The sequence below is a fragment of the Musca autumnalis genome, unplaced genomic scaffold (assembly GCF_047663935.1).
Source record: "Musca autumnalis isolate F117 unplaced genomic scaffold, ASM4766393v1 scaffold_4, whole genome shotgun sequence".
In the NCBI taxonomy this organism is placed as follows: domain Eukaryota; kingdom Metazoa; phylum Arthropoda; class Insecta; order Diptera; family Muscidae; genus Musca; species Musca autumnalis.
Genome location: NW_027411977.1, coordinates 83,798,993 through 83,818,581, shown reverse-complemented (window position 1 = coordinate 83,818,581; position 19,589 = coordinate 83,798,993). Strand labels below are relative to the sequence as shown.

Here is a 19,589-nt window from a genome sequence, read left to right as displayed (position 1 = left end):
GATACATAATTCTATTCACTTTTCAAACACCTGCATGACTCTTTTTATACGCTCCATCATAAAAGCCGATATAAGCATGTCCGTCTGTTCGTCCGTCCGTCTGTTGAAATCAAGATACAACTCGCAATTTTTCAGATAAAGCTTTGTAATTTGATATAGAAGTTTTTATTACTGTTAGGCTATACCGGTCCACGTTTTGATATAGCCCCCATAGAACGGTACCTCCCGATTTTCGGTATTTTGAAGTTTTTAGTTTCATTATCACACCAAAATGGCTGAAATTTTGTACTTAGTCTTCGTTGGGGGTAGAAAACTTCCCCCAGAATCTTGTTGGTATAAGTCCACGCCTTCAAATAGCCCCCATAGAACAGTACATACCAATTTTCGGTATATTGAAGGTTGTGGCTTCAATATTCCACCGAAATGTCTGAAATTTGGTATTTAGTCTTCTTTGGTGGTATAAAACTTCACCCAGACGACTTCAAATAGTCCCTATAGAACAGTACCTCCCGATTTTGGGTATTTTGAAGGTTGTGGCTACAACAACCCACCGAAATGGCTGAAATTTGGTATTTAGTCTACGTTAGAGGTTAAAATTCTTCAGACTGAAATTCGTCGGTATAGTTTCACGTTTCGATATAGCCCCCGTAGAAGGTACCTCCCGATTTTCGTAATTCTGAAGGTTGTGTCGTCAATATTCCACCGAAATGACTGAAATTTGTTATTTAGTCTTCCATGGGGTTATCAAATATTCCAGAAGAGAATTATCAGTATAGGACCACGTTTTCCTATATCTCTTGACTTTCGGTATTTTTTAGGTTTTAGCCACATTATCTTACCGAAATATCGGAAATATGGTAATTAGTCTTCTATGAGTTTTGATCGACTTTTTTGATATAACCCTCGGTACCTCCCGAATTTCGGTATTTTGAAGGTTAGCCACATGGTTTTGCCGAAAGTGCTGAAATTTGGTATTTATTCTTCTTCAGAAACGAAAGGAGACAATACAACTCGTGGTGGTGGGTATAGCAAGTTCGGCCCGGCCGAAATTAACGCTGTTCTTACTTGTTAAAATTTATCAATACAATTTTTCCTTTATAGCAGTTTATCAATATACTAGTCTTCCCTGCCTTACCCCTTGGCGAACAATGCCAAACTTTTCCCACTAAGAAATTAGTTGTTTTAAAATAATAAAACAACAAAAATGGGATTAAGCCAGACTATTTTGAAAAAAACAAAAACAAAATTGTAGCAGCTATCCCAATAAAAACGACGATTGTTCTATTAAAAAAATAATCTTTAAAAATCCCCGTTTGGTCAGTAGGACCTTGAAAACACAATCTTTAAAAAATCGAATTTTATTGTTTAACGGGTACTTGAATAGTAGTCTTTTAAAAATCCACACTTATTGTTTATTTGGATCTTCAAAAAAATAATGTTTTAAATATCAACCTTTGTTTTATAGTGGGATCTTGAAAAAATAATCTTTAAAAATCCATATTAATTCGTCAGTACACAATGAAAAATAATCTTTAAAAATTCCACGTTTATTGGACCTTGAAAAAAATAATCTTAACAAGTAAAAAGTCGTTAAGTTCGGCCGGGCCGAACTTTTTATACCCTCCACCATAAAATAGTCTTAATTAAAACGGAATAATTAGGGTCCTCTTACAATTTTAGGTGGAACAACTTTTCGATAATGGTTAGACTCCTACTGCCTCCCGCTATTGCTTAAATTACACTGTGAACACAAATGTTGGGACAGAGATAATTCCTTTTGGAGATGAAAGCCCTTGGTGTGTGTATATTAAAAACCCCGAAGGACAGATGCGCCGTGAATCGAACTTCCGCGTTATGGCGTGAGGAAATTTTTACAAGAGACCCTGTAAGCCATCATGAATTAGCATTATATCTTTCTTTGTTGTTTTTGTAGAGCACTTAAGCAACTGTGAACAAAGATATAATGCTAATTCCTGATGGCCCACAGGGTCTCTAACAAAAATTTCATCACGCCGTAACGCGGAAGTTCGACTCACGGCGGATCTGTCCTTCGGGGTTCATAATATACTCACCAAGGCCTTTCTTCCCCAAGAGGAATTTTCCGTGCCCAGACTTTCACCTTCATTTTGTTGCACAGTGTTATCTGATCTAATCTAAAAAAATGTGTTCAGCTAGGTGAAAGGTACCACCTACGGGGCTATATCAAAGAGTCAACCTATCTTTAAATTTTTTGGCGGAAAAGTTTTATAGCTGCAGGGAACTTCAAGAGTCAAATTGAGGGTAGTTTCATCAAAACAATGTAGTTGAAATGGACCCATGTTGACGAATTTTAGTGAAGAAATTTCGTGACCACTGAAAATTCCCGAAAATCGGGAGGTACAGTTATATGGGGGGATATACCAAAACATGGACCTATATTGACGATTATTTTTGAATAGACAAAATTGTAGCTAAAATTCTCAAAATACCGATCATTACAGCTGGTTCGGTTAAAAATTGCAGCTAAAATTCTCAAAATACCGAAAATCGGGAGATACCGTTATATGGGGGCTATACCAAAACATGGACCTATGTTGACGATGTTTCGTTGGAGATGTTTTATGACCACTGAGAACTTCAAATGTCAAATTACAGCTATTTCGGTTAAAAACTGTAGCTAAAATTCTCAAAATACGGAAATTGGGAGGTACCGTTATATGGGGGCTATACCAAAACATGGACCTATGTTGACGATGTTTGGTGGAGATGTTTCATGACCACTGAGAACCTCAAATGTCAAATTGCAGATATTTCGGTTACAAATTGTGGCAAAAATTCTCAAAATACCGAAAATCGGGAGGTACCGTTATATGGGGGCTATACCAAAACATGGACCTATGTTGACGATGCTTGGTGGAGATATTTCATGACCACTGAGAACCTCAAATGGCAAATTACAGCTAGTTCGGTTAAAAATTGTAGCTAAAATTCTCAAAATACCGAAAATCGGGAGGTACCGTTATATGGGGGCTATACCAAAACATGGACCTATGTTGACGATGTTTTGTGGAGATGTTTCATGACCACTGAGAACCTCAAATGTCAAATTGCAGATAGTTTGGTTAAAAATTGTGGCTAAAATTCTCAAAATACCGAAAATCGGGAGGTACTGTTATATGGGGACTATACCAAAACATTGACCTATGCCCATATCCTTTGGGATATAAGTTTGTTGATCACTAGGAACCCTAAGTGCCAAATTATAGCTAATTCGGTCTGCAAATGTGGCGAAGAACGTCAAAATACCTTAAATCCGGAGGTACCGTTATATGGGGGCTATACCAAAAAGTGGACCGATATAGCCCATCTTCGAACTTGACCTGCCTATGGAAAAAAGACCCTCGGGTGCAAAATTTCAGCACTCTATCTCAATTATTGCGGACGCTAGAGTGATTACAACAGACGGACATGGCTAGATCGTCTTAGAATTTTATCCTGATCAAGAATATATATACTTTATAGGGTCGCAAATGATTAGTTTGATGTGTTACAAACAGAATGACAAACTTAATATACCCTCCATAATATGGTGGAGGGTATAAAAATCACGTTTATAGGCCAGCGTACCCTTCAAAAAATAATCTTTAAAAAATTCAAGTTTATTGAAAAACAAGTAAGAACAGACTATAGTCGGACGGGGCCGACCATGTGATACCCTATACCACTATCCCTGTGCACTAGCTTTCCGGGCTAGCTGTTATAAGATGTGCATTAGAAATTTTACCAATTTTCACACAAAAGTTTTGATCAATTTAACCCGCTAAATATTATCCGATCATACCGTTGACTTGCACGCTACTTCTTCATCTCAAACCAAAACTACGTTTAAAATTTCGCGCCGATCGGACTATTATTGCGACCTACAGAGCGGCTACAAAATCGAGCAAAAATTTTGTTTTTGGTCCATTTCATCCCTTTAACATTTCACGATCATCGCCAAAAACTAATCAGTTCTATTCTGGTCCAAACCCGACCTCCATACTAAATTTCGTGACAATCGGTCCATAATTGCGGCCTCTAGCTTGATTACAATTTTTAATGGACGGACAGACGGACGGACGGACACACATCGCTAAATCGCTTTATCTCGTCGAGATATGAAGTTTGGTATACCACATGAGGGGTCTACGACGAATATTTCGCGGCGTTACATGAATTTTTGGGAAAACAAACTTATTATACCCTTTTCCACATTGTGGTATAGGGTATAAATAGTCTTTAAAAATCTATGTTTATTGATCAGTGTGACCTTTTAAAGATAATCCTTAAAAAATTTGCTTTTATTAGTAAGTAGAAACTTGAAAAAATAATCGTTAAAAAAACACTTTTATTGGTCGGTGAGATCTTGTACAAATAATCTTTTAAAATCCACGTTTACTGGTCAGTGGGACCTTGAAAAATAATCTTTAAAAAATCCAAGTTTATTGTATATTGGGACCATAAGAAATTACATAAAAAAATCCCCGTTTAGTGTATAGTTCGACCTTGAAAAAATAATCTTTAAAAAATTAACGTTTATTGTTTAGCGGGACCCTGAAAAAATTGGTCTTTAAAAAATCCACGGTTAATGGAGTGTAGGGCTAAGAAATAATAATGTTAAAAAATCCAAAGTTTTTCGGCCAGTGGGACCTTAAACAATCTTTAAAAAAATCCACGATTTTTTTATGTGAAATATTTAGTATGCAACTTTTTCACCAATAATTTTCAATCATCCCAAATTCAAATTTTCACCACATCCACAATTGTATGTGAATAAAAAATTACTTACATTGAATGGACAAGAGTGAGTAACATTGTTATATTGATAAACTGGTATAAAGGAAAAATTTTAACAAGTAAGAACTTGTTATACCCTCCACCACGAGTTGTATTAAAGTAAAATGGAATAATTAGTCTCCTTTCGTTTCTGAAGAAGACTAAATACCAAATTTTAGCAATATCGGTAAAACAATGTGGCTAACCTTCAAAATACCGAAATTCGGGAGGTACCGGGGGCTATATGAAAACGACGATCAAAACTCAAAGAAGACTAAATACCATATTCCCGATATTTCGGTAAGATAATGTGGCTAAAACTTAAAAAATACGGAAAATCAAGAGACGCGTTTCTCTGGGGGATATAGGAAAACGCGGTCCTATTCCGATAATTCTCTTCTAGAATGTTTTATAACCTAATGGAAAACTAAATAATAAATTTCAGTCATTTCGGTGGGAAATTGACGACACAACCTTCAGAATTAGGAAAATCGGGAGGTACTTTCTATGGTGGCTATATCGAAACGTGGAACTATACCGATGAATTTCAGTCTGAAGGGTTTTTACCTCTAAAGCAGACTAAATGCCAAATTTCAGCCATTTCGATGCATTATTGTTGCCACAACTTTAAATCTACCGAAAATCGGGAGGTACCATTCTATGGGGCTATATTAAGACGTTGACCTGTACCGACAAATTTCTGAGGAAAAGTTGTATACCCCCAACGTAGACTAAATACCAAATTTCAGCCATTTCGGAGGAATACTGAGGCCATAACATTCAAAATACAGAAAATCGGGTGGTACCGTTCTAAGGGGGCTATATGAAGGCGTGGATCTATACCGACAAATTTCATATGGATTGTTGAATGCCCCAAATGGAGACTAACTACCAAATTTCAGCCATTTCCGTGGAATATTCAGGCCACAACCTTCCAATACCGAAAAATGGGATGTACCGTTCTATGGGGGCTATATGAAGGCGTGGACCTATACCGACACATTAAGAGGAGAAAGTTGAAAACCCACAACGAGACAAAATACCAAATATCAGTCATTTCGATGGATTATTGTGGCGATAACCTTCAAAAATACCGAAAATCGGGAGGTACCGTTCTATGGGGCTATATTAAGGCGTGGACCTGTACCGAAAAATTTCTTGGGGAAAGTTTTATACCTCCAACGAAGACTAAATACCAAATGTCAGCCACAACATTAAAAATAGCGAAAATCGGGAGGTACCGTTCTATGGGGGCTATATAAAGGCATGGATCTATACCGACAAATTTCATATGGAAAGTTGTATACCCCAAGTGAAGATTAACTACCAAATTTGAGCCATTTCGGTGGATTATTGGGAGGTACCGTTCTATTAGAATCAGTTGAGATTTGCTATATTAAGGCGTAAACCTGTACCGAAAAATTTCTTGGGGAAAGTTTTATACCTCCAACGAAGACTAAATGCCATATTTCAACCATTTCGGAAGAATATGAGGCCACAACATTAAAAACAGCGAAAATCGGGAGGTGTCGTTCTATGGAGGCTATATAAAGGCATGGATCTATACCGACAAATTTCATTTGGAAAGTTGTATACCCCATGTGAAGACTAACTAACAAATTTGAGCCATTTCGGTGGAATATTGAGGCCCCAACCTTTTAATACCGAAAATTGGGACATTTAGAGGAGAATGTTGAATACCCCGAACGAGACTAAATACCAAATTTCAGTCATTTCGATGGATTATTGGGAGGTACCGTTCTATGAGAATCAGTTGAGATTTGCTATATTAAGGCGTGGACCTGTACCGAAAAATTTCTAGGGGAAAGTTTTATACCTCCAACGAAGACTAAATGCCATATTTCAACCATTTCGGAAGAATATGAGGCCACAACATTAAAAATAGCGAAAATCGGGAGGTGCCGCTCAATGGAGGCTATATGAAGGCGTGGACCTATACCAACAAAATTCTGGGGGAAAGTTTTCTACCTCCAACGAAGTACCAAATTTCAGCCATTTCGGTGTGATAATTAAGCTAAAACCTTCAAAATACCGAAAATAGGGGGTACCGTTCTATGGGGGCTATATCAAAACGTGGACCGATATAGCCCATTTGCAATACCAAACATCCTAGGGGCAATATAAACTTCAGTACCGAATTACAAAGCTCTATCTTAAAAATTACGAGCTGTATTTCAACAAACGGGCATGGTTATATCGACTTAGAATTTAACCCTGATCAAGAATATATATACTTTGTAGGGTGTCCGATGAGTATTTCGATGTGTTACAAATGGAATGACAAATTTAATTATACCCTCCATATTATGGTGAAGGGTATAATAAGAAACAAGTAAGAAAAGTCTATAGTCGGACGGAGCCGACCATAGGATACCCTATACCACTATCCCTGGACAATCGCTCTCCCCGGAACTGCTTTTCAATGATTGTGAAAATTTATTTATCAAATATCAGAGATCAGAAAAGTAATCTAGCATGACAAAGACATTTTTGTAGCATGAAAGGAAAATTTAGTTCACACAAACTAAAATGTAATGAAACCCACTTATGTAGTACTACTACTTCCGTTGTTTAACCGCTACGTTATTCAAATTTTTACCAATTTCACACAAAAGTGTCAGTCCATTTAACCCGCTAAGTATTATCTGATCTTCATGTTGGTTTGTACGCTTCTTCTTCATCATAAACTCAAACTTAATTTAAAATTTTGCGGGTTTTTATTTCGACCTACAGAGGCGCTACAAAATTGGTTAAAATTTTGTTTTTGGTCCATTTCATTCCCTGAACATTTCACGATCATCAGCAAAAACTGATCATTTCTATTCTGGCCCGAACACAACCTCCTTAAAAAATTCGTTACAATCGGTCCATAATTGCGGCCTTAAGCTTGTTTACAATTTTTAATGGACGGACACACATCGTTACATCGCTTTATCTCGTCGAGATATGAATTTTGGCAAACCAAATAAGGGGTCTAGGACAAATATTTCGTGGTGTTACATAAACTTTTAAAGAGACAATCTGCAGCATGGGATAAAAATGTGGTTCTCTACACAGAACCCATTATATATTAGGAAGTAGGCCCGTTATCTAGCAAACACTTTATTGCAATTTACATCAGAGGAAAGTTCAGTAGTTTTTTTTTCCCATATGTAGGCTACTTTGCGAAATATATATGCCCTCAAGGAATTAAAATATCGACCAAAAATAAAATTTTTATATTTTTCATACAAAAGTAATAGTCCATTTCACCCGCTAAAGAATATCAGATAATCATTCAGAATTGTAGGCATCATTTTCGAACAATACTCTTACCCGGTGCAAAATTTCGTGACTATTGATGTATAATTGCGACTTCTAGCGAGTTTATTATTATACTACAAACAAATAACAGGATATATAAGGCTGTAACTCTGTTATCTGATCATGCACACCAACATAATTGGCATCAATTGAAAGGTCAAGCGTTCCACTTTCAAGTATATCTCACTTGTCCGGAATGTCACTTCCAGGAATTAAGATATAAGCTGTATATTAAAAATTTTCACAATTTTCACACAAAAGTTTTGGTCCATTTAACCCTCTAAATATTATCCGATCGCCATCTCAAATTGCAAGCTTCTCCTTTGTGATATACTCTTACCTTATTTAAAATTACGCGTTGATCGGACTATTATTGAGACCTACAGAGCCGCTAGAAAATGGGATAAATATTATGTTTTTGGTCCATTTCACCCGCTAAATATTTCACGATCATCACCAATAAGAATAGGGATCTATTCTGATCTGAACCCGACCTCCATACAAAATTTCGTGACGATCGGTAAATAATTGCGGCCTGGAGCGTGTTTAAAATTTATAATGGACAGACGGGCGGACAGACAGACACACATCTCAAAATCGCTTTATCTCGTCGAGATATGAAGAATGGTATACCACATTGGGGGTCTCCGACGAATATTTCGCGGTGTTACATAAATTTTTACCAAAACAAACTTATAATACCCTTTTCCACATTGTGGTATAGGGTATAAAAATAGTTCGAAACGCACAACCAAATAGGAGCTAAAATGTTTGTAAAAATCCTAGTTTAATAAAAAAACAAATTGAAGAAAATCGAACAGTGCAATGATTGGTAAAAAATTGATTTTAAATCTCAAAAGTTGCATCCAAGACCACAAATTTTTTATGTTTTTAGATAGCTGATAAAACAACAAAAACTACAAAAATATTTGGAACAATATTAAAAAAGTCCTCTTGCAAAAATGATCCGATTTCAGCCAGAAAGCCCCATATATTATTGTAGAAAGCTGTGTTTGACTTACATCCATTGTATTAAATCCCAAAATTAAATATATTAATTTTGAATAAAACACTGCGGAGAATGGCTATATATGTATATATGATTATTTTAATGCTATGAAAATTTAACTTTTAGATTGGGATACAAATATTGTGGGGTAGAAGGAGTATGTATGTATTTATGTCACATTTTTTCAAACACAACACTTTTAGAAATATATTTAGAGGTATTTAAAAAAATATTTCTTTTGTTTCCAAACATAATGCCAATAACAATTGAAAGAGAAAGGAACACCATTTTCCAAGCTACCAAAGGTGGTCTTGTTGATAATACTTCTCCTTCTATCCTATACATACTAATTAATCTCAAAACAAAGATTCTCCCAATTTTTACTACTCCAAGCAATAAATTGTTTGTTGGTGTTATGTGAGAATTATAACGAATTTTCCAATTTGATTCACACGAAGTGAATAATGCTCGTCGATGGCTCGCTTCAGTTGGAGATTAACACTGTGCAACATTTTTAAAGTGATCTTGTGCAAACAATTCGAACTGATAATTTTTTGAAAGTACAGACCCAAACGACAAGAAACCCTAGTTGGGTTTTGTTGTGTCAGATCCAGCTCGGATTTTATGACCCCATCTAAACATGGTTAAATATTGAGTTTTTAAAGAAATTCGGGGCTATATCTCTGAAACCAATGCGAATCTTCTTCTGACCTCTGAAGCATTTTTGTAGGTAAGGACAAGAATAAAATATTTGTAGAAATAATGAACTCGAAAAACTACATTTATTGCCTCAAATTACAAAATATATGCATAAATGCCACAATTTTTCATACATATTTTTTATTGGAAAAATATTCCCTGGAATGTAATACACAACTCTATGGAACATGTCATGGTTTTAAAATGCCTCTATGTCGTTGTTTTCAGTGCATTTTTCAACGACGTTTTAAAAAATATGTCAATAATGTAGTGAAATCCGGAATGCGAGAATACACTGTTGGTGTGAACTGTGTTTGAAATACGTGTTGTAAAAGATATGATGCAAAATACCGCTGAAACAACATGAAGTAAGCATTTTAGAGTTTCAGAATGTTGTAAAGAATTGTTGAGAACTTTATTTGGAAGATTTTTGCAAAAGGTTAATTGGTTCAACTCCCAATAGTTTAGCCGATACCGACCGGAATTTCAGCAATTATGTAAAATGTTCTATATTTTATAGATTTTGATGCCTAGCTTGAGTTTTTCTTATGTGGTTTTTTCCAAAAGATAAACTCTACTAGTTTAGGGCTACAATATTGCTAAAGACAGCAAGGCCAAATTCCTATTCGTTTCTGAAATAAAAGCCTGATAAATGCAAAAAAGTGTAGATTTAGCCCGGTTTAGATGAGGCCATAAAATCCGAACTGGATCTGACAGGACAAACCCCTACTAGGGTTCTTTTAGTCTATATATGTACTTTCAAAAAATGCATACTAGAAGTTGTTTGCATTTTCAGTGTTGCATAGTGTAATTAAACAAATTCTCCAACTGAAGCGAGCTATTAATCGATATCTTAAAAGCTTAAACAATTTGCTCGTATTTGAATTGGTCGACATTAACCTCGCATGTGCCGATTAGGGTTATGAGTCATAACCCTAGTGTTTATATCTGTTCATTAGTGTATGAAAATAATATGGTCCGAACAAACCCCAGTTTAAAATTAATTATTTAAGAAATTTAACAAATTTGTATTAACTGATGCATGAGATCCACATTCATGCGGAATTTTGAAAATCAATATAGCTTATGTTATAAACAAATCAACAGAATTCTGTATAGAATAAAATGATAAAGCATACGTATATTTGATCAAAGGTATTACGTTCAATTTGTTGATGATATTCATCTAAGCAATTATATCTTCTCGATTATATAATTTTAATTTTTCCTTTTTGCCATGTTCTTGTCATATAGGTCGGCATAGTATTCTACTGTACCAATATATTCCGATGGATATCCTTCGTAGAAGATTAATATACATTTATAGGAACCCTTTGGAAACATTGAAGATACTGCATTGCCTTCAAAATAAAGATTTTTTGCCATTAAGAGTCCCTAAAAGAGAGAAAAATAAAAAGAGAAAAAATACTGATAAATGAAATTGTGGGTAATTTTTTCTAAATTATTTTTTAATTGTGAAAACATAATTTTGATCTAAAATAGTGCTTGAAATTAATTATTAAATAATAATCATGGTTTAATAAGAAAGGTTAGCCAAAGCTTTATGTCAATTTAAATTTTTTCATTTGAGTATGCCTAAAACTTCAAAACAATATAAACAAACTGTGTATGTGTGTGTGGTGTTTGAATAATATGCCAAACAATTTTAAAAAGAATCGAATTCAATGATTTTTAAAATTGTATTTACACCATTTGTATGGAAGAAATTGGTAAGATTTGCATTGAAACAATCAGTTTATCATATTCACAACTCGATTATGTGGAGAAAACTTAACTTTTCATTCATTTTTCGCGTTTTTTATAAAATGCTCAAAAAATACATTGTAAACAAACCCACTTGTTGCTTTTATTTTGAAGTTTTAAGAATTCAAGAAAAACAAGGGTTCTATAGATTTTTTCATTTAAATCTACCTCTTTACTTATACCATGATAATAATTACAAAAAATTCTTAAACGTCCAAGTGTTGTTGAATTAATTAAAGTAAGAGTATCTTAAAGCAGCGGCCAGTGGATGCCTGTGCACACGCTTGTTATATAAACTCCTTCCACAATACTCTGTGGAGAATTTTCGGTAATTCCTTCATATTTTGTTCATAATTTATATTTCCATATTATGGAAGTATGTACCTTATTTAATATACATGTCCATATTTTGATACACACATTCAAGTTACTATTGTCCAATCTTCACCACCAGACCTAACCATCGTGTCACCCGGTCTGACAAATAACGTCACTTGGGAACACGTCGTTTCTCTTGGGTCAGACCATCTCCCCATAATTGTCTCCATCAGCAGACCGCCCGATTTCATCACCTCTGCACGCCGCACTTTCGTCAATCATGGGAGAGCTAATTGACCTATTTTCAGACAGTTCACTTCACTTCAGGGATCTGTCCAACACCTCTGATGTTCTCGGCTGCAACCGTTCACTTTGTCCCTGCTGGTCGAATACCCGAAGTGAGACCAAACCAGTAAATGAGCGTCGTGCCAACCCCAGTGACCCCAGATAGCATGTTGACACTGGAAGATAGCATGTTGGTCGGAGAGCATAAGTGGAACAAGTGGTTTAATCCTCATAACAGCCGATAGCTTCTATTGCTAAAAAAGCGACGTTAAACGGCCAACAAACTTAATTTAGGACACTTTGAAGTTTTTTTTAATGATTTTTTCCAACTTGAATTGTCAATTTTATGACTTTTATGACGATTTTCGATAAAAACTGGTTGCATATTTTTTGCATATTCTGCATATTTTTTGCATATTTTTTTCATATTTTGCATATTTTGTGCATATGCAAAAATACAAAATATCATCCTGGTGTTGAATTCAGATTTCTTTGAAACGAATTTTGGTCCAATCAGAATCTTCGTATCTTTATTATTAAATAATATGCAAATATGCAAAATCGGATGAAGCGTTAATCAAAAAAAAAAAAAAAAAAAAAAAAAAAAACTGAAAATATTGAAAATTGTCCGATTTCAGTCAGAAATCCCCATATATTATTGTAGAAAGTTGTGTTTCACTTACATCCATTACATTTAAGCCCAAATATCGATATATTCATCGGAGACCCTATAAAGTATATATATTTTTGATCAGGGTAAAATTCTAAGGCGATATAATCATGTCTGTCCGTCCGTCTGTTGAATTCAAAATACAGCTCGCAATTTTTAGGATAGAGCATTGTAATTTGGTATAGCAGTTTATATTACTAGGATGTTTGGTATTGCAAATGGGCTATATCGGTCCACGTTTTGATATAGCCCCCCATAGAACGATACCACCCGATTTTCGGTATTTTGAAGGTTTTAGTCTCTTTATCACACTGAAATGGCTGAAATTTAGTACTTAGTCTTCGTTGGGGGGTATAACATTTTCCCCCAGAAATTTGTCGATATAGGTCCACACCTTCATGTAGCCCCCATAGATCGGTACCTCCCGACTGCACTGTGGTCGAACTTGTATGGGAAGAGCGGCCAAAAATACTGCCTGTGGAGATATCAATACGAAATTTTCAGTAAAGGCTAGTTTAGCAACACAAATAAAAAGGAGCACAAAAAATTCAAGATAGGTACAACTTTAGGTATAGCCCCCATAGAACGGTACCCCTTGATTTCTGGCATTTTGGGGGTCTTGACCACATCTTTAAATGAAATTAACTGACATTTGGCTATCGGTATTCCCTAGTGTTAGAAAACCTTCTTGCAAAAATTGTTTAAATTGGGTCCACGTTTTGAGAGGGTCCCCATATAATGGTACCGCCCCATTTTCGAAATTTTGAAGGTTTTATATAAATTATAAATTCGAAATGGCTGAAATGCCACTTAATCTTTCCTGGAGGTAGGCTACCCCTTTGATGTTGGCCCCTAAATCGGTACCGCCCAATATTCGGTATTTTTAGGCTTCTAGCGGTAATAATCAATCAAAATGGCTGAATTTTCCAAATTTTACATTAAGGACCACATTTTGACATATCCTTCATATAACTGAACCGCACATTATCTCTTCTATATACTTAAAAAAACTGAAATATGCAGGTGACATTTGAAAAAAATGACAAAAACACCCTTAAAGGTACCCTTAGTATTTTGTGAACAAGTTCCAAAGTTGCGAAAAGTTGCAGCTGACATTTTGAAAATAGAATCTAAAGACTACTTCTTATCTTCTAAAAAAATTTCGTTGGGGGGAAGAGGGGGAACATAACTAAAACTTTACATGAAATTTAATTATACTAAAAAAAATACATTACAAAACTCCTTCAGTCAACACACGTATTCAATAATGAGTTTTAAAAATTAACAAACACAAAACTGCATAAAAATTAAGTTAATACATTGTTTTTCAATACCTGAATTAAGTTTGGTCTATATAGATTTCATTTAGTTCGATATTAATATTTTACTTTCACCTAACTTTTGCATTGAATTCACCTCGCAATCCAACCTGTTAAAATTTCTCTTTTTTGATGCTATTCTCAAGGAGTACAGTAGGAAGTAATCCATAACAAATTTATTTTAGAGAAATTTAGTATGTTAGGAGTAGATATGAACACATTTGGTACCAAAAATTATACTTTCATTTTTTTAATTTTGGCCAATGGCAGCGACCACTGTGGGCTGTTTGGTGTTATGACGGTTGTGGCCACAACAATCCACCGAAATGGCTGAAATTTGGAATTTGGTCTTCCTTTGGGGTACTAAACGTTCCATTTGAAATTTGTCGGTGTAGGTTCAGGCCTTAGTATAGCCCCCACAGAACGGTACCTCCCTATATCCGGTATTTTGAAGGTAATGGCCTAAATATTCCACCAAAATTGTTGAAATTTGGTATATGGTCACCATTTGGGGTATTAAACGTTCCATTTGAAATTTGTCGATATAGCTCCATGCCTTCATACAGCCCCCATAGAACGTACCTTCCGATTTTCGGTATTTTGATGGTTATGGCCGCAATATTCCTCAGAAACGGCTTTAATTTAGTATTTAGTCTACGTTGGTGGTATAAAACTTTCCCTCAGAAACTTGTCGGTGCAGGTCGACGGCTTCATATGGCCCCCATAGAACGGTACCTCCCGATTTTCGGTATTTTTCCGGTTGAGGCCACAACAATCCACCGAAATGGCTGAAATTTGGTCTTCATTTGGGGTATTAAACGTTCCATATGAAATTTGTCGGTATAGGTTCACGCCTTCGTACAGCCCCCATAGTACGTACCTCCCGATTTTCGGTATTTTGAAGCTTATGGCCTCAATATTCCTCAGAAATGGCTGAAATTTGGTATATAGTCTTCGCTGGGGCATATAAAAGTTTTTTCCCAGAAATTTGTCGGTATAGGTCGACGGCTGCATATGGCCCCCATAGAACGTACCTCCCGATTTTCGGGATTTTGAAAGATATGACCACAATAATCCACCGAAATGGCTGAAAAGTGGTTCTTGGTCTTCATTTGGGGTATTAAACGTTCCATTTGAAATTTGTCGGTGTAGGTTCAGGCCTTAGTATAGCCCCCACAGAACGGTACCTCCCTATATCCGGTATTTTGAAGGTAATGGCCTAAATATTCCACCAAAATTGTTGAAATTTGGTATATGGTCACCATTTGGGGTATTGAACGTTCCATATGAAATTTGTCCGTATAGGTCCACGCCTTCCTATAGGCCCCATAGAACAGTACCTCTCAATTTTCGGAATTTTGAAGGTTGTGGCCACATTAATCCACCGAAATGGCTGAAATTTGGTAATTGGTTTTCATTTGGGGTATTAAACGTCCCATATGAAATTTGTCGATATAGGTCCACGCATTCATACACCCCCCCATAGAACGTACTCCCGATTTTCTGTATTTTGAAGGTTGTGGCCTTAATATTCCTCAAAAATGGCTGAACTTTGGTATATAGTCTTCGCTGGGGCATATACAAGTTTTTCCCAGAAATTTGTCGGTATAGGTCGACGGCTACATATGGCCCCCATAGAACGGTACCTCCCGATTTTCGGTATTTTGAAGGTTGTGGCCACATTAATTCACCGAAATGGCTGAAATTTGGTTATTGGTCTTCATTTGGGGTATTAAATTGAAATTTGTCGGTATAGGTCCACGCCTTCATACAGCCCCCATAGAACGTACCTCCCGATTTTCTGTATTTTGAAGGTTGTGGCCTTAATATTCCTCAAAAATTGCTGAACTTTGGTATATAGTCTTCGCTGGGGCATATAAAAGTTTTTCCCAGAAATTTGTCGGTATAGGTCGACGGCTACATATGGCCCCCATAGAACGGTACCTCCCGATTTTCGGTATTTTGAAGGTTATGGCCTCAATATTCCTCAGAAATGGCTGAAATTTGGTATTTAGTCTTCGTTGGGGGTATAAACTTACTCCCAGAAATTTTTAGGTATAGGTCCACGTCTTCATTTAGCCCCCATAGAACGTACCTCCCGATTTTCGGTATTTAAAAGTTAATGGCCTCAATATTCCTCAGAAATGGCTGAAATTTGGTATTTGGTTTTCACTTGTGGCATTAAACGATCCATATGAAATTTTCGGTAGAGGTCCACGCCTTCGTATAGCCCCCATAGAACGGTACGACCCGATTTACGGTATTGTGATGGTTTTAGCCTCATTATCGCACCGAAATTGCTGACATTTGGCAATTAGTCTTTTTTGGGGGTATAAAAATTTGTCGGAATAGGTCCACGCCTTCATATAGCTCCCATAGAACGGTACCTCCCACTTTTCGGTATTTTGAAGTTTGTGGCCTTAATATTCCACCGAAATGGCTAAAATTTGATATTTAGTCTTTGTTGGGGGTAAAAGCCTTTCTGACTGAAATTCGTCGGTATAGGTCCATGTTTCGATGTAGTCCCCATAGAACGGCACATTCCGATTTTCATAATTCTGAAAGGTTGTGACGTCAATATCCCACCTAAAGATTGAAATTTGTTATTTAGTCTTCCATGGGGTTATAAAATATTCCAGAAGAGAATTATCAGTATAGGTCCGCCGGTTCCTATATCCCCCATAGAAGCGTAACACTTGATTTTCGGTATTTTGAAAGTTTTACCTATATTAGGTATTTAGTCTTCTTTGAGTCTAAAAACTTTTGCCAGAAATTTGTAGGTATATATCGACGTTTTAGTATAGCCTTCATGTAACCGTGCCTCTCGAATTTCGATATTTCGAAGGTTAGCCACATTGTGTTACCGAACTTGCTGAAATTTGGTATTTAGTCTTCTTCATAAAGGAAAGGAAACTAATTGTTCCATTTTACTTTAAAATAAATCGTGGTGGAGGGTATAACAAATTCGGCCTGGACGAACTTAACGCCATTCCTACTGGTTTTTTAACTGAAAAGTGGATACAAAAGTATCATAAGGAAAATTGTTAAAACAGGACAATGTTTCAGTATGGATACAGTGCCATAGGAGCTTAGTACTTTCGTAAACTAAGGAAAATATAATTATTCCATTTTGCTTTGAGACGATCAAAAATGTGGCTGATCGAAATAATTGTATTGGACTCCAGAAATGTTTGGACCGTTTCAGACATTTTCGAGTCGATTTATGCCTATCCGCCTGTGTGTCTGGCTACGGCGTACGATAAGTTTCGAAGGGAATAACCGTGTTGATCCAAACTTTGCACATCGTAATATTTTTAAAAATTGTTTAGGGAGAATATTTGATTGATAACCTTTAAAATAGGCACCCAGATAATGAGTATAATAATTTCCCTGAATAGTTCAGTTAAACAACTTCTAACTTACCCACAAGTTTGTTGCACAGTGTAAATATACAAAACAATTACATACCTTCAAAGGACAAGAATGATTAACATTGGTATATTGATTCAGGATCTCCATAAAGATTTTCATGTAAGTTCCAAATCTTCTATTATTCAAGTACCAACACATATTTTGAGTGAAATTAACAAGAAATGGATTATAGGTATTGACATCATTGCGAGCGTAAAGACCTACATTTACCTGCAACCAAAAATAAGAAAAATAAATTTGCTTGTATTTATGAACTATTTTTGAAATTGAAATATTATTTTTTCCTTTTTTTAATACCCACCGAAACGTTACGTAATTCATTTCTGATGTATGTTTCCATAAAGGCTAGAGTTTTGTAACGATTTACAGCTTTGAGGCGACACGAATGATTTACGAAATATTTTGGACTTGGATTACACACTAATTTTGTAGCTTTGATAATAGTTTCGGTATAGATAATCTAGGGAAAAATGGCATTAAATATTGAATATTCAGAAATAAAAATGTATGTTGATAAAGTTGTGTTTGACTTACCTCCATTGCATTGAAGCTCAATATTAAATATATTAATATTAAATATATTAAATAATCCATTGTGTAGGATTGCTAATGTTGATGATTATGTCGTGTTATGAAAATTGAATTTTTAAAATGTTATTAAGGTATAGTAGGTTAGATGGGTGTATCATTACCACCATTATTTCCAACGCAATGCCTTTAGAATTAGTTTTTATAATATTACTTTTTTATTTGTAAACATACATTTTCATAAGTATGTGTGTAAATAACTATTCACTTTAATTTATATCTCACAGATGTGTAAAAAATTATATAAAAAAATAATTGTTATATATTTACATTGTGTCCAAATACGACAATGGGCTAGCTATTTGACAACGCGTTGAAATCAATCACCAAATGGAAATAATTGTTCTTTGAATACCAATTACCCATTGTTTTATAACAATTGAAAAAATGTTTTGTTACCAAACGTCATCCTATTGATAATGCTCCTCCTTCTAACCTACATACTTATTTACCTTGAAATAAAGATCTTTGGGAAATCCTTCACTAATTCAATGTCTATGGAATTTGATTCATCCGAGCTCAATAATGCTAGTCGATGGTTCGCTTCAGGAGAACTGATGGAATTTGATTTATCCGAACTCAATAATGCTAGTCGATGGTTCGCTTCAGGTGAACTGAAGCAATCAAAAGTGTATTTGTTTAATTGTTTTAAATTAATCTAGTATCGTTTAAACAATTTACTATTATGTACAGTTGAAATCGCTTATAACGACAGTCAAGGGACCGATAAAATTCGGTTGCTATAAACGCTAGTCGTTATAAGTGATATTTAAAACAAGTGAGAACGGCCGGCCGAACTTTTTATATCCTTCACCGCCACTGTATGGAGGTAAATATGAACAATTAAAAACTACTAGGCTCTTCTTCTGTGTTAAGTATAATTCCTCGGAGGAGAATAATATCTTAACTAATTATAATAACTTTATAAAGGGTGATCCAACTAGGGGTAATTTATTTCAATAGCGTTTTTTTGACTGATCACGTGTGAATCGTGTCATGGTATCATGTTATTTTTGTTTAGTATTGTATGGCATTTTATCGTGGAAGGACTTACGATTGAACAATGTTTGCAAATCGTTCAACTTTATTACGTAAATTCGCTTTCTTTAAGGAATGTGTTTCGAGCCAAATTTTGTTCAGCGATGAGGTCCATTTCTGGCTTAATGTGTATGTAAACAAGTAAAATAGCCACATTTAGGTTAAGAGCAACCTAAAAAGATTCAAGAGGTGTCACTTCACCCAGAAAAACAACGGTTTTGTGTGGTTTGTCCGCTGGTAGAACCATCAGCTGTGACGACGAAAGTCGTTACACTTGTTTTCGTCCCCACCATTCATGTTATATTTTGTTTTGTTGGATTATATTATTATTAACACTAAATAAATGAAT

At 35.4% G+C, this 19,589-nt stretch overlaps 1 protein-coding gene across 1 annotated transcript; it reads right to left on the bottom strand.

Moving 5' to 3' along the window:
• Positions 1–10,849: 10,849 nt before the first annotated feature.
• LOC141403856 (uncharacterized) lies at positions 10,850–18,700 on the bottom strand. The gene is made up of 5 exons (XM_073986897.1): positions 18,655–18,700; positions 18,149–18,220; positions 17,916–18,074; positions 17,651–17,824; positions 10,850–11,221 (listed from the first exon to the last, which is right to left on the bottom strand). Exons 2-5 carry the CDS (start codon positions 18,206–18,208, stop codon positions 11,045–11,047), a joined length of 570 nt encoding a protein of 189 aa, XP_073842998.1. The 5' UTR covers positions 18,209–18,220; positions 18,655–18,700; the 3' UTR covers positions 10,850–11,044.
• Between the last annotated feature and the right edge of the window lie 889 nt (positions 18,701–19,589).

What these genes read in the sequence shown, in the direction of transcription:
- LOC141403856 (XM_073986897.1), bottom strand. Translation starts at nt 18,208, where the DNA reads ATGGATTATTTAATATATTTAATATTAATATATTTAATATTGAGCTTC. An exon ending in ATGAATTACGTAACGTTTCG is followed by an intron (nt 17,825 to 17,915) that starts GTGGGTATTAAA and finishes TTTTGGTTGCAG; the next exon opens with GTAAATGTAGGTCTTTACGC. An exon ending in ATCATTCTTGTCCTTTGAAG is followed by an intron (nt 11,222 to 17,650) that starts GTATGTAATTGT and finishes TCTCTCTTTTAG; the next exon opens with GGACTCTTAATGGCAAAAAA.